Raw genomic sequence first — 23,899 nt, forward strand, 5'->3', positions numbered from 1 at the left:
CTGTCCAGTGAAGCTTCAAAGGACCGCTAGCAGTGAATGCCCCGTGAGTCTGCTGAGAAGCCCAAATTCACATGGCTCTATGATTTCTCCATCACTGCTCAGCAACCCAGATATGGGAGTGAAGAAAGCAGAATGATGGAATAGCTCAAGATCAGGTCTGGATGGGCAAGTGTGATGGAAAGGTTAAGAGGTCATAGGTTATTTTAGACATAGGTTATTTATTGACAAGAGTGGCTAAAGTGATGGAACATGAGTTTTAGGCTGGATAGGGAAGAAAAATAAAGATTAAAAAAAAAAAAGAAGATATTTTCAGAAAAAGTAAAAGGACCAAAGGACTAGATATCTTGATGAAATCAAGATGCAGGATTAGATATTAGGGATACAATTATGAGCAAGATGGCTATATAATAACTCTCACAGATCTGGCAGGCTAACACATAAGGTAGAAAATTAAACTAGTAATTAGAATTAAAAACAACAATGAAAGAAGACTAGAAAATCTTAAGGAAGTACAATGCAGGAGTACCGACTAGTGGCAGGATTGGTCAGAGAGGTTTTTTTACAGAAAGTAATTGTTGAGTTGAGATCTGAAGGATAAACAGGAGTTAGCCAGGAGCAAGGGCAGAAAAAAGCCCAGATTAACAAAGAGCACGAAGAGGCAAGGACTGAGGGACTAAAGGCCTGTAAAGGTCGCCTACAAAGATACTGGAGTTACATGGGACCAAAATATTAGGACCGCAACTCAAGATCACTTAAAAAGGAAGGGTAGGGGCTTCCCTGGTGGCGCAGGGGTTGAGAGTCTGCCTGCCAATGCAGGGGACACAGGTTCGAGCCCTGGTCTGGGAGGATCCCGCATGCCGCGGAGCAACTGGGCCCGTGAGCCACAATTACTGAGCCTGCGCGTCTGGAGCTTGGGCTCCGCAGCAAGAGAGGCCGCGATGGTGAGAGGCCCGCGCACCGCGATGAGGAGTGGTCCCCACTTGCCACAACTGGAGAAGGCCCTCGCACAGAAACGAAGACCCAACACAGCCATAAATAAATAAATAAAAATAATTCCTTACTATAAAAAAAAAAAAGTTTATAAAAAAAAAAAAAAGGAAGGGTAAACAAAGAAATTAGCAGTCACAACACAACGGTGATAGCAAGAATTAAGATGATGAAATATATCTTATTATGCAGGCATGTAGTACACTTAAATTCAAGATTTAGCTAAAAAGATAAATACCTTACCTTTGAACGAAATGTTGGATGAACAAAATAAACAGCCTTCAAATTCCTCTTGTACCTGATTCAAAATCAAAAAAAGGGTCAGTATAAGCCATGTCTAAAACCAGTCACCATTATGAACAATTAACTCTTTTTCCAGGTGTTTAAAAGCAGGAAAAAGTTTACATATGAATTTACTTTGATACAAAATAAACTGGAGTTAAGGAGGGCCTATTATTAAAATATCCAATCTAAGTAAAATAAAAATCTTAGTTACATGAACTATCCTTTCACAAAATACACAACGATGTTTGCTATTGCTTAATACTCGGAAAGGAAAAAGCTGCTTTTCCCCTTCATAATTCGAGAAGATTAACTAACTTGACGTCAACAACATCGTAGAGTTTCTTCAGGAAGTCAGAGTCCAGGTGATTGTATTCGCTGGTCAGTGTGTGAAAATACACTAATACGTATTCCTTCACAGCAATGTGATCCATTACGTGGATAAAATATAAGAGCGCCTAGAAGAAAAATAAAGATAACGATCATTTTGTACAGTAGTCTATTTCACAGACGCTGAAAGAGAGAAAAAACCCAGAAGACTAATCTAATCTGTGCCCCAGGCACTGCAGAGAGACATCTCAGACTAACGAGTACCTCTTTAAAAAGATCTTCAGGGAAGTGTCTCATGCCAGTGTTTAGCAGTTCACATAATGCTACAGTATGGTCCCTTTCTGTCTTGTTCTAAGTGATGGAGGAGAACCACCAGTCTCCATCCTCTCAAACAACTCTTCATATACTCAAAAGAGCTCTTCAGTCAACTACCAGGTTTTCTCTCTCTGGAATAACGGTATCAAAGCCATGAGAGGGAGAATTTCTAGACTTTTAATCATTCTTGAAGGTTCTACCTGCATTCAGTGAAAGTCTTTGCAGTCTCTACTGAGAAACGGACTCATGGCTCTCACGTAACCAAGAATTACTATAAAAGGACATTAGAAGTGATGCCTCACATGGCTCACTTTGAGGGCTAATTTTGTTAGCATCTTTAACGTTGAACTGAACGAGGAAAATGAGAACAGGTTTAGTGGGCAGACGGCAGTGGGCTGGGCAGCACTTCTCTGCTCTGCCTCAAACTTAATGTGACCTGGATCAGTTAGAGGAATATGCCATTACAAGAAGGATGAAATTTAAGAGAAACATTAAACACAAAGCAGAGACACGATATGCGTAGGGCCAGCATGACCCAGTGGTGTAGCTATAAACCATGACAAAGAGGAAGCTAAGAGGTAACAACTGAAGGATTACTATCAAACAGGTTATTTCCCCATTCCTCCTCAGGGGAGTCCTTGGCATTAACTTGAATGGACTAACATGGATTAGTTAGCATGGGTCCAACTGCTACCAGAGCAGACAGAGGAGGGCACTAAGGAAACACAGTATCTTTCCAGTTGCTACCTGGTTTGGACCTCACAATATATATGAAATGATACATCACGAACATCCAGAACACCATGCAAGTACACGCCAGAATCAAAGGCAGGGGTTTATGCTTTTATTGGTATCAATCACATTATGAATGCTGAGAATGAATGTCATACTGATTATCAGTTGTTTTTTCCCCTGTGTGTATATTTTTATTATTATTTCTTATTAGCTATTTCTATTAGCTATTATTAGCTCTTACCAGACTGCTTCTGGTCCTCTTTCTATCCACTCACCACCTCCTCCCCAAGGCAATCAAGATATCCATTTTCAGCTTCAAACTTCCCGTCTTTAGCTTGAATCTTTTTCATTATAAAGAAGTATAGCCACATGACAGAAAAATGTAGAAAACAAATTCTCCCCAAAACTATGAAATCCATTTTGAGATACTGATATGCATAAACTCACACCATGCCCCCCTCCCCCACAAAAAGGTCAATGTACATACAAGCTGTCCTTTCTTCTCCTATTGATATTATACCATAAACATCTCTCTATAGTACTTGCCTCTATAGCCATAATTTTTCAGGGTCACAGAACATTCCATTTGTGGATGCATAATAATTACCTGTTAGGAATTTAAGTTATAATTTTGGGCCACAAATGAGCCTGTGAGTAACATGCCCAATCCAGGGCTTCCACAATTTTTTTTACCCAAACACCAGTGACCAGGAGTTTAAGGGCTTAGCCAGATACAACTATCCGTTTTTGCACAACTGTGTTTTATCTTAAAATTGTATTTAATTTTTACACTTTTGAGTACATTTTTTTTTTTTTTACTATGGTTAAGAATTATTTATTAGGGGAGGAGAGAAGATGGCGGAAGAGTAAGACGCGGAGATCACCTTCCTTCCCACAGATACAAGTAGAAATACATCTACACGTGGAACTGCTCCTACAGAACACCCACTGAACGCTGGCAGAAAACGTCCGACCTCCAAAAAGGCAAGAAACTCCCCCCGTACTTGGGTAGGGCAAAAGAGAAAAAAGAAATAACAGAGACAAAAGAATAGGGACGGCACCTGCGCCAGTGGGAGGGAGCTGTGAAGGAGGAAAGATTTCCACGCACTAGGAAGCCCCTTCGCGGGCAGAGACTGCGGGTGGCAGAAGGGGGAAGCTTCGGAGCCACGGAGGAGAGCGCAGCCACAGGGGTGCGGAGGGCAAAGCGGAGAGGCTCCCGCACGGAGGAGCGGTGCCGACCAGCACTCACCAGCCCGAGAGGCTTGTCTGCTCCCCCGCCGGGGCGGGCGGGGGCTGGGAGCTGAGGCTCGGGCTTCAGTCGGATCGCAGGGAGAGGACTGGGATTGGCGGCGTGAACACAGCCTGAAGGGGTTAGCGCACCACAGCTAGCCGGGAGGGAGTCCGAGAAAAAGTCTGCAGCTGCCGAAGAGGCAAGAGACTTTTTCTTCCCTCTTTGTTTCCTGGTGCGCGAGGAGAGGGGATTCAGAGCGCCGCCTAAACGAACTTCAGAGACGGGCGCGAGCCGCAGCTAACAGCGCGGATCCCACAGAAACAGGGGCGCAGAGGAAAAAGCGGAGAGACTCCCGCACAGAGGCTCGGCGCCGAGCAGCGCTCACCAGCCCGAGAGGCTTGTCTGCTCACCCGCCGGGGCGGGCGGGGCTGGGAGCTGAGGCTCGGGCTTCGGTCGGATCTCGGATCGCAGGGAGAGGACTGGGGTTGGCGGCGTGAACACAGCCTGAAGGGTTTAGCGCACCACAGCTGGCTGGGAGGGAGACCGGGAAAAAGTCTGCAGCTGCCGAAGAGGCAAGAGGCTTTTTCTTGCCTCTTTGTTTCGCTGCGCGCAAGGAGAGGGGATTCAGAGCGCCGCCTAAACGAACTCCAGAGAAAGGCGCGAGCCGTGGCGATCAGCGCGGACCCCAGAGACAGGCGTGAGACGCTGGGGCTGCTGCTGCCGCCTCCAAAAAGCCTGTGTGTGAGCACAGGTCACTCTCCACACCGCCCCTCCCGGGAGCCGGTGCAGCCCGCCACTGCCAGGGTCCCGTGATCCCCGGACAAATTCCCCGGGAGAACGCACTGCGCGCCTCAGGCTGGTGCAACGTCACGCCGGCCTCTGACGCCGCAGGCTCGCCCCGCCTCCTCCGTACCCCTCCCTCCCCGCGGCCTGAGTGAGCCAGCGCCCCCGAAGCAGCTGCTCCTTTAACCCCGTTCTGTCTGGGCGGGGAATAGACGCCCTCAGGTGACCTACACGCAGAGGCGGGTCCAAATCCAAAGCTGAACCCCAGGAGCTGTGTGAACAGGGAAGAGAAGGGGAAATCTCTCCCAGCAGCCTCAGAAGTAGCGGATTAAAACTCCACAAACAACTTGATGTGCCTGCATCTGCTGAATACCTGAATAGACAACGAATCATCCCAAATTCAGGAGGTGGACTTTGGGAGCAGGATATATTAATTTTTCCCCTGTTCCTTTTTTTTTTGTGTGTGAGTGTATATGTATATGCTTCTGGGTGAGATTTTGTCTGTATAGCTTTGCTTTACAATAGCTTTATTTTGCTTCACTATATTATAGCCTCTTTTCTTTCTTTCTTTCTTTCTTTCTTTCTTTCTTTCTTTCTTTCTTTCTTTCTTTCTTTCTTTCTTCCCTCCCTCCCTCCCTCCCTCCCTCCCTCCCTCCTTTCTTTCTTTCTTTCTTTCTTTCTTTCTTTCTTTCTTTCTTTCTTTCTTTCTTTCTTTCTTTCTTTCTTTCCTTTCTTTCTTTCTTTCTTTCTTTCTTTCTTTCTTTCTTTCTTTCTTTCTTTCTTTCTTTCTTTCTATTTTTTCTCCCTTTTACTCTGAGCCGTGTGGACGAAAGGCTCTTGGTGCTCCAGCCAGGCATCAGGGCCGTGCCTCTGAGGTGGGAGAGCCAACTTCAGGACACTGGTCCACAAGAGACCTCCCAGCTCCACGTAATACCAAACGGTAAAAATCTCTCAGAGATCTCCATCTCAACATCAAGACCCAGCATCACTCAATGACCAGCAAGCTACAGTGCTGAACACCCTATGCCAAACAACTAGCAAGACAGGAACACAGCCCCATCCATTAGCAGAGAGGCTGCCTAAGATCATAATAAGGCCACAGACACCCCCAAAATACACCACCAGACGTGGATGTGCCCACCAGAAAGACAAGATCCAGCCTCATCCACCAGAGCTCAGGCACTAGTTCCCTACACCAGGAAGCCTACACAACCCACTGAACCAAACTTAGCCACTGGGGACAGATACCAAAAACAACGGGAACTACAAACCTGCAGTCTGTGAAAAGGAGACCCCAAACACAGTAAGATAAGCAAAATGAGACGACAGAAAAACACACAGCAGATGAAGGAGCAGGGTCAAAGCACACTAGACTTAACAAATGAAGAGGAAATAGGTAGTCTACCTGAAAAAGAATTCAGAATAATGATAGTAAGGATGATCCAAAATCTTGGCAATAGAATAGACAAAATGCAAGAAACATTTAACAAGGACGTAGAAGAACTAAAGAGGAACCAAGCAATGATGAAAAACACAATAAATGAAATTAAAAATACTCTAGATGGGATCAATAGCAGAATAACTGAGGCAGAAGAAAGGATAAGTGACCTGGAAGATAAAATGGTGGAAATAACTACTACAGAGCAGGATAAAGAAAAAAGAATGAAAAGAACCGAGGACAGTCTCAGAGACCTCTGGGACAACATTAAACGCACCAACATTCGAATTATAGGGGTCCCAGAAGAAGAAGAGAAAAAGAAAGGGACTGAGAAAATATTTGAAGAGATTATAGTTGAAAACTTCCCTAATATGGGAAAGGAAATAGTTAATCAAGTCCTGGAAGCACAGAGAGTCCCATACAGGATAAACCCAAGGAGAAACACGCCAAGACACATATTAATCAAACTGTCAAAAATTAAATATAAGGAAAACATATTAAAGGCAGCAAGGGAAAAAAAACAAATAACACACAAGGGAATCCCCATAAGGTTAACATCTGATCTTTCAGCAGAAACTCTGCAAGCCAGAAGGGAGTGGCAGGATATACTTAAAGTGATGAAGGAGAAAAACCTACAACCAAGATTACTCTACCCAGCAAGGATCTCATTCAGATTCGATGGAGAAATTAAAACCTTTACAGACAAGCAAAAGCTGAGAGAGTTCAGCACCACCAAACCAGCTTTACAACAAATGCTAAAGGAACTTCTCTAGGCAAGAAACACAAGAGAAGGAAAACACCTACAATAACAAACCCAAAACATTTAAGAAAATGGGAATAGGAACATACATATCGATAATTACCTTGAATGTAAATGGATTAAATGCTCCCACCAAAAGACACAGGCTGGCTGAATGGATACAAAAACAAAACCCATATATATGCTGTCTACAAGAGACCCACTTCAGACCTAGAGACACATACAGACTGAAAGTGAGGGGATGGAAAAAGATATTCCATGCAAATGGAAATCAAAAGAAAGCTGGAGTAGCAATTCTCATATCAGACAAAATAGACTTTAAAATAAAGACTATTACAAGAGACAAAGAAGGACACTATATAATGATCAAGGGATTGATCCAAGAGGAAGCTATAACAATTGTAAATATTTATGCACCCAACATAGGAGCACCTCAATACATAAGGCAAATACTAACAGCCATAAAAGGGGAAATCGACAGCAACACAATCATAGTAGGGGACTTTAACACCCCACTTTCACCAATGGACAGATCATCCAAAATGAAAATAAATAAGGAAACACAAGCTTTAAATGATACATTAAACAAGATGGACTTAATTGATATTTATAGGACATTCTACCCAAAAACAACAGAATACACATTTTTCTCAAGTGCTCATGGAACATTCTCCAGGATAGATCATATCTTGGGTCACAAATCAAGCCTTGGTAAATTTAAGAAAATTGAAATTGTATCAAGTATCTTTTCCGACCACAACGCTATGAGACTAGATATCAATTACAGGAAAAGATCTGTAAAAAATACAAACACATGGAGGCTACACAATACACTACTTAATAACGAAGTGATCACTGAAGAAATCAAAGGGGAAATCAAAAAATACCTAGAAACAAATGACAATGGAGATACGACGACCCAAAACCTATGGGACGCAGCAAAAGCAGTGCTAAGAGGGAAGTTTATAGCAATACAAGCCTACCTCAAGAAACAGGAAACATCTCGAATAAACAACCTAACCTTGCACCTGAAGCAATTAGAGAAAGAAGAACAAAAAAACCCCAAAGCCAGCAGAAGGAAAGAAATTATAAAGATCAGGTCAGAAATAAATGAAAAAGAAATGAAGGAAACAATAGCAAAAATCAATGAAACTAAAAGCTGGTTCTTTGAGAAGATAAACAAAATTGATAAACCATTAGCCAGACTCATCAAGAGAAAAAGGGAGAAGACTCAAATCAATAGAATTAGAAATGAAAAAGGAGAAGTAACCACTGACACTGCAGAAATACAAAAGATCATGAGAGATTACTACAAGCAACTCTATGCCAATAAAATGGACAACCTGGAAGAAATGGACAGATTCTTAGAAATGCACAAACTGCCGAGACTGAACCAGGAAGAAATAGAAAATATGAACAGACCAATCACAAGCACTGAAATTGAAACTGTGATTAAAAACCTTCCAACAAACAAAAGCCCAGGACCAGATGGCTTCACAGGTGAATTCTATCAAACATTTAGAGACGAGCTAACACCTATCCTTCTCAAACTCTTCCAAAATATTGCAGAGGGAGGAACACTCCCAAACTCATTCTACGAGGCCACCATCACCCTGATACCAAAACCAGACAAAGATGTCACAAAGAAAGAAAACTACAGGCCAATATCACTGATGAACATAGATGCAAAAATCCTCAACAAAATACTAGCAAACAGAATCCAACAGCACATTAAAAGGATCATACACCATGATCAAGTGGGGTTTATCCCAGGAATGCAAGGATTCTTCAATATACGCAAATCAATCAATGTGATACACCATATTAACAAATTGAAGGAGAAAAACCATATGATCATCTCAATAGATGCAGAGAAAGCTTTCGACAAAATTCAACATCCATTTATGATAAAAGCCCTGCAGAAAGCAGGCATAGAGGGAACTTTCCTCAACATAATAAAGGCCATATATGACAAACCCACAGCCAACATTGTCCTCAATGGTGAAAAACTGAAACCATTTCCACTAAGATCAGGAACAAGACAAGGTTGCCCACTCTCACCACTATTATTCAACATAGTTTTGGAAGTGCTAGCCACAGCAATCAGAGAAGACAAAGAAATAAAAGGAATCCAAATCGGAAAAGAAGAAGTAAAGCGGTCACTATTTGCAGATGACATGATACTATACATAGAGAATCCTAAAGATGCTACCAGAAAACTCCTAGAGCTAATCAATGAATTTGGTAAAGTAGCAGGATACAAAATAAATGCACAGAAATCTCTTGCATTTCTATACACTAATGACGAAAAATCTGAAAGTGAAATTAAGAAAACACTCCCATTTACCATTGCAACAAAAAGAATAAAATATCTAGGAATAAACCTACCTAAGGAGACAAAAGACCTGTATGCAGAAAATTATAAGACACTGATGAAAGAAATTAAAGATGATACAAATAGATGGAGAGATATACCATGTTCCTGGATTGGAAGAATCAACATTGTGAAAATGACTCTACTACCCAAAGCAATCTACAGATTCAATGCAGTCCCTATCAAACTACCACTGGCATTTTTCACAGAACTAGAACAAAAAATTTCACAATTTGTATGGAAACACAAAAGACCCCGAATAGCCAAAGCAATCTTGAGAACGAAAAATGGAGCTGGGGGAATCAGGCTCCCTGACTTCAGACTATATTACAAAGCTTCAGTAATCAAGACAGTTTGGTACTGGCACAAAAACAGAAATATAGATCAATGGAACAGGATAGAAAGCCCAGAGATAAACCCACACACATATGGTCACCTTATCTTTGATAAAGGTGGCAAGAATATACAGTGGAGAAAAGACAGCCTCTTCAATAAGTGGTGCTGGGAAAATTGGACAGGTACATGTAAAAGTATGAAATTAGAACACTCCCTGACACCATGCACAAAAATAAACTCAAAATGGATTAAAGACCTAAGTGTAAGGGCAGACACTATCAAACTCTTAGAGGAAAACATAGGCAGAACACTCTATGACATACATCACAGCAAGATTCTTTTTGACCCAGCTCCCAGAGAAATGGAAATAAGAACACAAATAAACAAATGGGACCTAATGAAGCTTAAAAGCTTTTGCACAGCAAAGGAAACCATAAACAAGACCAAAAGACAACCCTCAGAATGGGAGAAAATATTTGCAAATGAAGCAACTGACAAAGGATTAATCTCCAAGATTTACAAGCAGCTCATGCAGCTCAATAACAAAAAAACCAACAACCCAATCCAAAAATGGGCAGAAGACCTAAATAGACATTTCTCCAAAGAAGATATACAGATGGCCTACAGACACATGAAAGAATGCTCAACATCATTAATCATTAGAGAAATGCAAATCAAAACTACAATGAGATATCATCTCACACCGGTCAGAATGGCCATCATCAAAAAATCTAGAAACAATAAATGCTGGAGAGGGTGTGGAGGAAAGGGAACACTCTTGCACTGTTGGTGGGAATGTAAATTGATACAGCCACTATGGAGAACAGTATGGAGGTTCCTGAAAAAACTACAAATAGAACTACCATACGACCCAGCAATCCCAATACTGGGCATATACCCTGAGAAAACCATAGGTCAAAAAGAGTCATGTACCAAAATGTTCATTGCAGCTCTATTTACAATAGCCAGGACATGGAAGCAACCTAAATGTCCATCGACAGATGAATGGATAAAGAAGATGTGGCACATATATACAATGGAATATTACTCAGCCATAAAAAGAAATGAAATGGAGGTATTTGTAATGAGGTGGATGGAGTTAGAGTCTGTCATACAGAGTGAAGTAAGTCAGAAAGAGAAAAACAAATACAGTATGCTAACACATATATACGGAATCTAAGGAAAAAAAAAAAAAAAAAAAAAAGGCCATGAAGAACCTAGTGGCAAGACGGGAATAAAGACACAGACCTACTAGAGAATGGACTTGAGGATATGGGGAGGGGGTGGGGTGAGATGTGACAGGGTAAGAGAGTGTCATGGACATATATACACTACCAAATGTAAAATAGATAACTAGTGGGAAGCAGCCGCATAGCACAGGGAGATCAGCTCGGTGCTTTTTGACCACCTAGAGGGGTGGGATGGGGAGGGTGGGAGGGAGGGAGATGCAAGAGGGAAGAGAAATGGGAACATATTGTATATGTATAACTGATTCACTTTGTTATAAAGCAGAAGCTAACACACCATTGTAAGGCAATTATACTTCAATAAAGATGTTTTTAAAAAAAAAAAAAAAAAAAAAAGAATTATTTATTAAAGTGATTCTCCTCCTTTGCAGTCCATGTCTATTACAATTGATGTTCTAGGAAGATCTACATATTTATCCCATAGATTCAGTTGTCCCTTGCCCAAGTATTCCGATTTGGGCAATTTCTGGGCTTACAGCTACTTGCAAACCTAGGATTATTTCCTTAGGACAAATTCTCAGAAATGGAATTAATGGGTCAATGGGAGTGACCACTTTGACAGTTTCAATTCATCTTTGGTAACAATGATTACTATTTAAAAGTAATGGCTAATTTTGATGACAGTCCCAGCTTGACCATGTAGGGACAAGAAAACTCCCCCGCCTGACATGGAGGAGGAAATGATGACAGAAGCGTGACGTCTAGTCAAGAATGAGGAAGAAGGTGGTCTTCTCCCCCTCACCACTTTTCCTTTGATTATAAAACTGTAGCCCACTAAGGTCTCGGGGTGCGGCACCTTCTCACCCACCCGCTTGTAAGCCTCACAAGTGTCCTATTCTAATAAATCACTTCTTATCTATCAAAAAACAAACAAAAAAAATAAAAGTAACGGCTCGTTTTGAAGGTGAAAAAAGAGATCTCATTTTAATTCACTTTTTTTTTTTTTTTTTTACTACTAATCAGGTTGAACACTTTCTTGTTTACCAGTAATACCATTTCTTCTGCTATGAATCATCTATTCCTGTCCTTTACCTCCAAAAGAAGGGATTACGAAATTATAACATCTTGGGTTAACTACTACTTCTCTTCAGAGAGATAAAAGAGTTAATGTTTCAAGAAAAGCAGAATTTGATTATTAGTATAGTTATAATACAGAATGAGTCTAACCAAAAACTTGCCAGTTACATCATATCCAAAACAAAGCAGCTGCGTTTTTGGAGATCACAGTACGGCAATTCAGTTATTTCCGTTTCTCCCAGAGCTCAAAACCAAACCCCTTGCTGAAATGCTATGTGCCAACTTGCAGAATCAGGGCTGCTACTGTATCACAGATACACAATTCTGTCTCATATTCTAAGCCCTGATTCCAAATTCATGTCCTACTTATTTTTTAAATCAACATTATTTATAAAACAAAGCTTTTTTGTGGCTTACCTTGTCCATATCTATTAATGTTACAGGAATGTTTCTTCCAACTACCACCATTACTGTGCGACCACAGTTATCAACACCTACAAACAGGAAATGTAATCAGCACCCAGAAACTTTATTCCAAGAATATTATCTGTCCTGGGCTCTGACCTTATAAAAATATTCTACACAAATGTAAAAGACTGAAAACCAGGAACATAAGTTTTTCAGATTTCATCTTCAGATTTCTTTTACTATGTGGAAAACATTGTCTTTCTTTTTTTTTTTTTTTTCCCAGCTTCATGAAGTTTTGATGACTGCCCTTACTTTTAAGATAAGCCCTCTTACAAGTTTTAAATCAGGGACAGCCAAAGGTAAAGTTGAGGGTAAAGATTTTTTTATAAATAGCTTTTTGTTTAAGCACACTACAACTTTTAATAACATCACCGATACAGGAAAAACTAAATGGAACTCAAATCTGAAAATTAACAAGTACTGCCTGGAAAAGAAATATAAAGGCGGAATCTGATAACTTGCACTGTCTCCGTTATATATTTATATAAGGTTTGAATTTTGTACAGCAGGATTATGGTACTTTTAAAAGTAGAAAAAAAATTAAAAGATAGGAAAAGGACATTGAGAAGAAATGAAGTTCGCCAATGTAGAATTACTAGCTGAAAATCTTATAGGTTGAGATGCTATTTTGAAGATCTTGATGATGAGCAAAAACTATCTTCATTGTACAAAAAAAATCTATTCAGAGTTAAAATGGACAAAATCAGAGAAAAGTGAAGTCTCTAATAGCATGCTAAGTAAGGTTCTTAATCAGTAAAAGAATAAGTTACCATATCCTTAAGCTCACCTGTTTGGTATAAGGCTTTTAGAGAAGCAATGTCAGATAGATCCTCAGATCTTGCTTGACACAACCAGCGATTATAACTAGAGAAATAAAGGATATAATTATTATAATAAACAGTTGTAAATTTATAAATGAGACCTGTTTTTATCTGTCTGTGTTCCTAAAGAATGATGTTTTATTATAATGAGAAAGGAGTTAAAGAGGCTGTTACACTATGCAGAATCTCTACTCTGTTATTGGTTTAAAAAAAAATGAGTTACTGAGAAAGGAAGGTATTCACACTAGATGATTTTTTAAAATTCTTTATGAGCAAATGAAGACTACTCATATAATTGTCTAAGATACCAAGTACTCAAACTAACATTGTTTTTAAATACTATTGTCTTCCCCTACTTAAAAAAAAAAAAAAAAAATGCAAAGAAGGCCTAAAGCAATAGCAGTTCTCCACAACAGATGTTCACTCATTCAGCAAAGACTTACTGAGGGCTTACTACACAAGAGGTATTGAGAATACTCTAGTGAACAGACATGGTCAGACCCTCAAGAAGTTTACTTTTCAGAAGAAAAACAGGTAAGTATTGTACATGTTATGTTGGACCACAAAGAAAGTAGGTAATTTTTTCTGGGAAGTCCAGGCTTATTTAATGACTGGCTAATCAAAGTAGCTGTACTGATACCCCATATACCAGATCATAGAGATGGCAGTTTGGCTTTGGCTAAGAGGATATTAAAACTGGAAGAAACGTTAAAGATCTCAAAGAGTGGAAGCGATCTGAAAAAGGTCGAATTAATCTTAGAGTTACCAGTTAATGGTAGAGTTGAATTTGAAGTTGCACTCAGGTCTCCAGTTTGCTGGAAAGGTCAGTACTTTTTCTACTATTTCATACTTGCTTTCTTAGAATTCAAAGTGCCACTTACTTGATTGTGAACAAAGTTTTCAAGGTACCTAAATGCATGAAAAGCAACTTTGAAGCATCTAGGTCACATATGGAAACATCCCACAACATAAAAACGAACAAACAAACAAACAAAACTAAACCAGAAGAGAGGATACTTGGGTCCTCACGCTATCACTTTCTATGCAATATTGGTAAAGTAGTTTCACCTCTATGGACCTCAGTTTCCTCATTTGCAAAATGGTGTTTATGTAGGACACCTTTCAGCTATGAAGTACAATCACACAACTAAGGATATTTAATAGGAAGTCTATTACATACGGATTGTAATCAACAAGTGATATGCCTGCTAGTTTCACAGAAATTGTTATTGTTTGTGAAAACAATACTTAGTATTGCATAGTTCTATAGTCTATGTTTTCAAATTTAGAAACGTGCCCACCTGTGCAAATTAAATTCAAAGACAATAACTTTTAATTTTAGTTTAAGATATAATTTGCAAGTCAAGAAAGGATCTGTGTTTATTGTAGTTCTCCCTATTCATACGTGCTATTCCGTATTTTCACACAGAGCTATTTCCTAGGTTATTTACATTAACTCCCCAATTGTCCTGCTTTCTAATTGTTTTATGATTAAGCCATCTCCACATCAAGACTAAACAGAATAATATGTCTTAAATGTCTTATGAGCACCACAGGTCATGGCACAAAACATGTAACAGGAATTCAGTAAATACCTGTTACTTTCTATACTCTGTGTATTCATTAGCTCATTTTCAAAGATTTATTGCATAAATGCAATGCCTGCATCATAGCAAGGACTCAAATCTTTGTTGAATAAAACAATAAACATGAGTATTATTCAAGGTATTTTGGAGGCCTGAGAATAATAATAAAAGGCCCTTGGCTTCAGAGTTTAAGGTTGAATATATGAGATAGACATATTACAAAGACAACTAACATGGTAATAAGACCCAGTGAGATAAGCAATACAGCAGACATCTAAATACTGTATCAATCAAGTATGTACGCTAAGATGGGGATTGGCAGGGGTAGGAGTAGGGGTTGGGGTTGGAGTGAGGGGAAGTGAAGGCAAGGTCCAGGCCTGTTATAGAACTAACTTCTCCCTTCTTTATATCACAAAGATCAGCACAAGGCTTTACCCACTCACTGCAATATTTGCTTCTACTCTGTTGGACCTCAAGATAGGGACTATGTCTTAGCTGTCTCTATATTTCTAGCAAATTTCTAGGGTAGTTCCCAACATTCAGTATTCAATGAACTCTAAAGAAAAAAAATTTTTTTAAACTGGACCGCAGATGTACAAAATAGAATTAATTAACAGAAGCTTTTCCTGACTTCATGCAACTATCCCACACTGGACTTAGTTAAAATCCTTGTTATACACTCTTATGGCACCCTGTAATTTAAATACATTTTTCATACAATAATTAGTTTAATATTTCTCTCCTTTGCAAGACCCTAAGCTCAATGAGGCCTGGGGCTGTATCTGCCTTGCGTGACACTTTATTATGTTTCTAGCTTGGCACATTAGTAAGGGCTCAATAAATATTTAATAATGAATGAGATAAAGTTTTTACTGTGAGAAATGACATAAGAGTTATAGGCAACCGGATCTTAAGCCAACCAAGGAACACTAATGAAAAAGAAGAAAGTTCTTGTGAAATAATTTTAAGAGTGATATGCCCAAATTGTGTCACAACTGGATGGAAGACCTGGAAATATTAATCAAGAACGAATTACTCAAGCGAATTATTACACAGAGACAAGGCAATGCTATGAAAGGAATGATCTAACCCTACAGCCGATCCATGTGACCATTAGCTTTGTTACTGAAGGAAGAATTGAAGGCTTTCAAAAAGATAATTCTAACTGAAGATCTACTTACTTCCTAAGAGATTAAAAAAGATATATCATTTGTTTAACTTGATCAACAAACATAACAGAAACCAAACTCAACCTGTGTAAATAAAATCCTGATTTAGAAAGAGTAAGAGAAATAAAAATTTAAAACTACAATCTTAAACATTTAGCCATGGCAGAGTATGTAAACAGATGACTTACAGCTCAGTTATATAGCAAACTCCTAAACGATCAGTCATCAGTTCCCAAACTTTTGAGTCTCAGGACCCTTTCATATTTATGTCACTTACACCTACCAATATTTACCATTTTAGAAATAAAAAGAGAGATTTATAAAAAATATTTATTAATTCAAAAATAATAAAAACCTATTATGTGAACGCAAATAACTTTTTATTTTTAAATAAGCTATATTTAGGGAGAAGAGTTATACTCTTACATTTTTGCAAATCTCTTTAATTTCTGCTAGATTCTTACATCTGCTTCTGCATTTAACCTACTGCAATATCACACATTAAGCACTCTCTGGAAAACTCCATTGAACACTACAGGAATGAGAATGAAAAGAGCAAATAAGTCTTAGTAAGATTATAAAAAGGGTTTTGCCCTCATGGGCTCCCCAAAAGGGTCTAGGTTTCCTGGGTCACACTTCTGAGCTGCTGACAAGACCTCATCTTTAATTATCACAGACATGGGTCACATGAATAGGAAATCTGAAAATCTTTTGATTCAGATGTAACTTACCACTCAAGGGAAGTGAGTGGTAGGGGTACTACGCCTTTGTTTCTTGGTTCAAGCTCTGGGAACCGTAGGCTGTGCCCTTCCCCAAGCCTGTAGTTATGTGTTAACTGGATGTGCGCAACAACCTGAGCACCGCACAGAGCACACCATGACATGTGAAGGTAGTGTGGCTCACTTATGAATTTCTAGACTAGAGAGACTACTTTCTTTATCTGTATATTTCAGTTCTAGAGTATTATCTTGTACAGAGTAAATATCCAATGTTTCCTGAACCGACTGGAAACTGTCAACTATGTGACTAACTTGAATCTCAAGATCATGGCCTTCTACCAAAAAGAAGGACAATGCTTTACATGCTGTATTCATATTCCTTCCTAGAACCTACCCCTTTGCTGACGACCCCTTTCCAGAAAGCATGGACTCAGTAAATACAGATTCATTTTAAACTGGCTTGAACTAGTCATTATTAAGTGAAACAAATCTCATTAAAAAGAGAGAGCGATACAGACAGGCAAGTACCCAGTCCAGACACAAACAAATGCCACTTTATCTGTATCACTCATGCAGAAACGAAAAAGGTGTGTGTGTGTGTGTGTGTGTGTGTGTGAGAGAGAGAGAGAGAGAGAGAGGGAGAGAGACAGAGACAGAGAGAGAGAGAGGGAAAAGAGAGAGGAGAGAATAGGGTAACTGATTTGAGAAAGGTGGTAACAAAGCAGTTCTCTGTATATGAAAACAAAACGTGTCTGGTCCTTTCTCAGCTTCTCTGAAGCTGGTCTGTGTAGGTAGTAGAGAAGGGAGATGAGCTGCAGTAGCCACCTTGAAGGCTCATCCGCAATTAGCTGTAACTCTGGTCAAGTCACTCTTGGTGATCAATTCACCCTTCTGTAAATTAGAGGGATCAGACCAGATCAGGTACAAAATCATCTAAGAAATCATCTAAGAAACCTTAGAAGGATGATTCCTGAGGCCTTCCCACAGAGGTTCTGATTCAGGAAGTTTGGTGTGGGGCCTATGAATTTTTAGCAAGCACCCCTGGTAATTCTAATGCTTATACACTTTATACTACATTTCAGAAAACTGTATCAGATAATTACCCAAACTCCTTTCAACTATAATGTACTGCTGAGAGACCACAGACCAGTGGTTCTCAAAAGTGTGGTGCACAGTCCCAAGACTTTTTCAAGGGGTTTTGCAAGGTCAAAACTATTTTCATAATAACACCGAAACATCATTTGTTCTTTCACTGTGTTGACATCTGCACTGATGGTGCAAAAGCAACTGTTGGATAAAACTACTGCTGCTTTAGCATGAATTCAGGTGGAAACACCAGACTGTACTAGTAGTCATTGTGTGCTTAACTGCCAAAATACTCACAGGAAAAAAAAAAGCCAGTTTCATTTAAGAATGTCTTTGATGAGGAAGAAAGAATTATTAATTTTATTACATTAACCCTTGCAAATACATCTTTTTAATATTAATGTGTCACAAAATGGGAAGAACACACAAAGCATTTCTGCAGACCGAAGCATGAGGTTGTCCTGAAGAAAAGGTCTAATTCTTTGACTTGCAAGCTGAACCAGCTGCTTTTTTTCATGGAACACCATTTTTCTTCAACTAATGACTGGCAGACAAACTGTGGTTATTTAACATGAGTATTTGGCAGATGTTTTGTCAAAAATGAATGAAGTGACCCTGCCATTTCAAGAAAAACAACCAACAGTATTTGTTACCAGTGATAAAATTCGAGCTTTAAAATATAATGTTGGAAAATTTGTATCCACCACCAGAAGCTAACAGTTTCTAATACTTAAGGACTTTTCTGACGAGATCAGTGGTGATATTATCAAACATAAATTTTTGATATTGTGTAATGTAATGTGTCAATATTTGGAACAACTGAATAATTCAGTGAGTCAATATTTTCCAAAAGACCAACACATCATGTTATAAATTCATGCTCTAAATTCCTATTATAAAATCTACTCAAAGTGCAGGATAAAACAACACATTTTAATATAACAATACAAAAATTCATAAATATGGTTTGAGAGTCCATACTACAACATTATGAAACTACCGTTTATTGAGTTATGGTGTAATAACAAAGAATATCCCCAACTATTTGAAAAGGCTATTAAAATACTCCTTTTTCCAACTACGTATCTGAATGAGGGCAAATTTTCTTCATATACTTCACCCAAAACAACGTATTGCAACAGTTTGAATGCTGATATGAGAATCCAGCTGTCTTCTATTAAGTCAAACATTAAAATATCTGCAAAAATGTAAAACACTGCATTTCTCACTAGCCTAAAAAATAGTTATTTTTCATAAAAACATAATGGGTTATTATTAAATGATTTAACAAATAATTTATCATATGATAAATATTAGTGGGTGTAAGCCATGTAAAAACAAAAGCTCTTTGGGGTCCTCAATAATTTTTAAGCATGCAAAGGGGACCTGAGACCAAACAGTTTGAGAACCACTGCCCTAGTCCAAAAAAAGGTACCCAAGTCTAGTTGTACATGAATCATGAGCTGAAAAAGTTTTAAAATATATATAGAGGTCAAATCCCAGTCATGTGAGGGAAAGCCCAGTCACTGTATTTAAAGAAAAATGTTTGCCAGATGATTCGTACACATGGCCAAGTTCAGAAACCACTGAAACTGTCATTCGATTGTGCTTGCCTTTAGAAAAGCTGTTCATTGGTGCCCCCTAGTGGCTAATTAGCTTTTGTTTATGAAAATAAAAGGAGAACTGGACTTCCCTGGTGGTGCAGTGGTTAAAAATCCACCTGCCAATGCAGGGGACACGGGTTCGAGCCCTGGTCTGGGAAGATTCCCACATGCCACGGAGCAACTAAGCCCGTGCACCACAACTACTGAGGCTACATTCTAGAGCCCACGAGCCACAACTACTGAGCCCATGTGACACAACTACTGAAGCCCACGTGCCTAGAGCCTGTGCTCCGCAGCAAGAGAAACCACCGCAGTGAGAAGCCTGTGCATTGCAACGAAGAGTAGCCCCCACTTGCTGCAACTAGAGAAACGCCCGTGTGCAGCAATGAAGACCCAATGCAGCCAAAAATTAATAAATAAATTTATTTTTTAAAAAAAGGGACAATAAAGTGAAGACCAGGAACTCAGGAAAAACAAAATTCTAATTCTATAAGGGACTCCGGAGATCATCTAGTCTGACTCCCACTTTATACATAGAGACTAACGACAACCACACATCATTACAGTATAGTGTGATAAGTGCTAGGCTATGGTTTGGTTAAGTACAGGGTGTAAAAAAAAAAAAAAAAAAAAAAGGGGAAAAAAAAGCATACGGAGGAGGCATTGATTCCAGACTTCTATTCCGTCTATTCCAACTTATCTCCAGGGAGATAAGTTTCTAGAGGCAATCACTTCTGAGCTGAAACCTGGAGAATGAGCAGGAATTGAAGAACGAGAGTGTTCCAGTCAAAAGGGATGGCAAGTACCAAAGCTCAAAGGTAAAATAGACCATAATTTGCTCAGTATTAAAGAGAACAGCAGTGACCAATTTTAAGAGCTTGCTAAGTACCAGGTACTGTGTGCTAAGCTCATTACATTATCTTATTTAACACTCACGACAACCCTATGAGATGTTACCCCCCTCAACCAACCCTATAAGATAATGAATATTAATCAATTATGGTGTATGATTTTTCCTTTAACATTTTTTGAAAAGCAGCTAGCTTTCCAAGGACTGTTTGTTAATCCTTGGACAAGCTTACCCAGAAGTACAAAAGCTGCTTCTCTTTATGTTTCAAGAAGGAGTTATTCAGAATTGCTTTAGAAAACACCTAAAAGAAATGGAATGGCTTTATAAGGTCCCTGGGATAAATCACGGGGAAATAAAGCTCTTTTAACGTTAATCCAACCATAGATTATACTTTAATTATAAATATAGTAATGTTAAGTAAAAACTTTGTAACTTGGTTTTTCCCTTCCCCTATTTTCTGCTTTTAGAATATAATCTCACCCAAAGACGCTACAATCGCAGTAGAAAGAGTAGGAGCTCTGAAATCAGAGATGCATTTGAACGCTGACTTCATCACATACTAATGGTGTCCACTGATAAATTAACTTTGAATTTCTGCATCTACAAAGTGGGGACATATCTTTCTTAGTGGATTGTCATGAAGAATAAATGAGACCACGTTACGTGTAGATCATTTAGCAGAGGTAGGCCCTTTCTTGTTTCTCATGTCCTTATGTGTCTGTCAGTCTAAAGGGGTTTGCCTTACTTTCTTTGATGCTGCTTCTGCAGGGTTGCCTCTGATAACTGTCCTTGAAGGATCAGTCTTCTTTGCTTATCAATATCTCCTTCCATTCGAGCAAAAGCATGAGAGCCAATGAAAGACAGATCAACTCCCAAGCCTTCATCCTCCTCTTCTTGGTTGTCTGCAACAAAAATACTATCAATAGAGGTGGCAAAACTTGACAGTAAATGCTACAAACAGATTGTGAATGCTGCTATAGGGATGATTGCGCGGAAACTCAAAAAACCAGGGTTAAGGTTATTTTTTGAGAATGAAACTGAAATCAGATTTAGGCGTTTGAAGAACTGAAATAATGAAAGAAACCACCTGTCCATGTGGGATGGAAGTTTTAGGAACACATGAAATCAAATCAAGGGGACCTAGGTGTAACCTTAGGAAGAAAAGAGTAGAATGTAATAATAAACAAAAAGATAGAAGCAATTATACTGTATGTGGGTTTAAAGATGAACCGTAGCACAACGTCTAACGAAAGAAGAAATATGAAGAAAAAATGTTTGGGGTCATTTATCCAGAATTGTTTAAGAAGGGAGTCCTTGACTGGCTGGTACATAATCTTCAGTCCTTCTGTCAGGTAACCCCTTAAGGAAGATGGGTGGACCAGGATTTCAGGGCATGATCCACAATCACTAAGATATGTCTTGACGAGCGTTCTGATTTTCTGCACTGGTCATGCCTACATAGTCATTCTGGTACATAAGAGTTACAGTTCTCACTACAAATCGATGTCACCTTTCTGATTTATCCATATGATCATTTAATGTTTGGCCAGCAGCCAGTCCCTTGGGAATGGATCGTCTCTTAATGTGTTCCCCACTGCCTCACTAGATCTGGTTTAAAAAAAATTCTTTTTTAAAGAAAGTAAAAGCAAACAAACAAAACCCTTGGACCACGGCAGGGGAGCTTCCCAAGGCAATGCCACCACCTGAAGCTGTTCAGCTGGGACCTTCTCACATCTATACCACTGCTCCTCAAACTGTGACAGGCAAGGGCTGAGTGTGCCTTTATTAAAAAAAATACCCATAAATGAATCTTCTCTCAATCCCTCAGGTAAGGCCGATTTTACATCTATTTTAACAGATTCTATATTCTAACTGAAAATATTTATGAACGCTAGAGCCTATGAGGTAACAATATTTTCTGAGATATGGATGCAAATCAAGCAGTCTTTGAGGATGGGGGATAGAAGGGGACCTTTTGGCTAATGACTGCCCAGCACTGCCACCTCAACTGATTTTGCTTTTCATTACCCCTTGTCATATAAAATGCATTTTACGCGTTTAAGAAAAATTATATTCTATTGTGGTAGTCACAATTATGAGGATTTCCAAATGATGCTGGGCACATTTCAAGGCTGTACTCTATTGGTGGCTCCCTAAAAGTACATGAGTACCCCTCCAGGAAAGCGTGGTTCACAGACATTTTCTGATAAAAATACTGGTGATAAAAAAGAGATGAGTAGCCTTCTATAGATTTTAACTTGATGCTCATTTAAAAGTGTTCACAGCAGGAATCTCACAGTAATTCTTAAACTGCTGAATTTTGAGATCAAGTTCCAGCAATGAAGCTTGTGAGACATGTCTCCAATAACACGTATCCAAGAAGATACATGTCTCTCTTAAACATGTATCCAAGAAGATCAGTACAAGCTGTCATACAGAACAGATTCAGAGGAGCTCCCATCCTACCCTGCTCTACTATCACTTCAATCTACAGGGGTATGTAACCTAAAGAAACAAAACAAAACAGCATTCTTGTTTCAGTATTTAATGTTAGGTATAGCTTTCAGAGGACACAGTTGAAGCTGTTGAAAATTTTAGATGATAATATACTTGATTGCTTCCTCAACAGTGTCCTGCATGAAACTATAAACTTTGTGAGGGTAAAAATGTTGTCATATCCACCTCTGAATCTCTACTGCCTAACATAGACTTGACATTATATATAAATATATAAATATAATACATATATATATTTTTTAAATTTAAAGAGTAAACCTTAACAAGAATAAGACTCTAAAAACACCTAAGTTGGTCTTGATCTTAGTGTCACGCTAATAGCCTCCCAAGGGTCAGGCTGAACTTCCTACTTCTTCGGTGGCTGATGTTTACCAGAGTCTTTGCTTCCTTAAGAGGGAAAGTAAGAAAAGGAGAACTCACCCTCCGGGGCACCAGGTTTTTCACTTATTCTTATCTGCCGTTCGGGTACCACAGGCTCCCCTTCTGCATTTCCAATATCTGCAGGTAGGTACGGCAATGAGCAACTCTCCTCCTTTAATGACCTTGGGAAGTACAGAGGTAGCAGCTTTTGGTAAGTAGCCTGTGTGAGAAAAGCCAAACATCGTGTGAAAAATAACGAAGTAATGAAGCAGGCACCAGCAGTGCTCAGTGTTGTTCCTTACACCGTGAAGACAGTCTTCATCACGGAGAAAGACCACACCACTTCTAAGCTCAGACTGTATGCTGCCTGGGACCCTCAATCAGTTCTTGTGTTAACGATCAGGGTTTGTTAGTCACTCAAGTTGAGCATGATTCCCATCCTGGCAGTTCCAGGTCACTGAACCTGGAATGAAAAGTTCTGTGACCCCTGTCCCCAACCCCTCCTTCACCTCACTAGTGATATCTGTCTTTCAAGATTCAGCTCAGACACCACTTCCTTAATCCTCAGTGTGCCATCAGGGTCCACTGGACCCAGGTTTAGTTTTTGAGATTTTTTTTTTTAACAGTTCTAACTCTTTGTGAAGGATTGCTATTTCATGACTTCCATTCTTTCTTAGAGATTTCTCAAAGAATAAAGATATATCTTACTTAAAAAATAGAATAAAACTCATTCTATCTTATAATTTCCATATGGGTTGGTCCACTGGACTCATTCCTAAATCCATGATACATTATAGATACTTAGTGCTCTTATTTTTCCTATATCTTGAAGCATTTTGCTTTTTCATCATCCTAGAATTATTTTATCGTTATTCATCAATTAT

At 39.1% G+C, this 23,899-nt stretch overlaps 1 protein-coding gene across 1 annotated transcript in view; it reads right to left on the reverse strand.

Annotated features, from left to right (window-relative positions):
• GDAP2 (ganglioside induced differentiation associated protein 2) overlaps positions 1–23,899 on the reverse strand; it is an 81,916-nt gene that overhangs the window by 16,917 nt on the left and 41,100 nt on the right. Inside the window, exons 7-12 of the mRNA XM_068540591.1 lie at positions 23,076–23,235; positions 20,884–21,040; positions 13,091–13,167; positions 12,253–12,329; positions 1,588–1,727; positions 1,231–1,285 (exon numbers count right to left, since the gene is read on the reverse strand). Of these exons, the coding sequence (XP_068396692.1) occupies positions 1,231–1,285; positions 1,588–1,727; positions 12,253–12,329; positions 13,091–13,167; positions 20,884–21,040; positions 23,076–23,235 (666 nt within the window). The remainder of the gene's footprint in view (positions 1–1,230; positions 1,286–1,587; positions 1,728–12,252; positions 12,330–13,090; positions 13,168–20,883; positions 21,041–23,075; positions 23,236–23,899) is intronic.

This window comes from Eschrichtius robustus, chromosome 3 (genome assembly GCF_028021215.1).
Source record: "Eschrichtius robustus isolate mEscRob2 chromosome 3, mEscRob2.pri, whole genome shotgun sequence".
Classification (NCBI taxonomy): Eukaryota; Metazoa; Chordata; class Mammalia; order Artiodactyla; family Eschrichtiidae; genus Eschrichtius; species Eschrichtius robustus.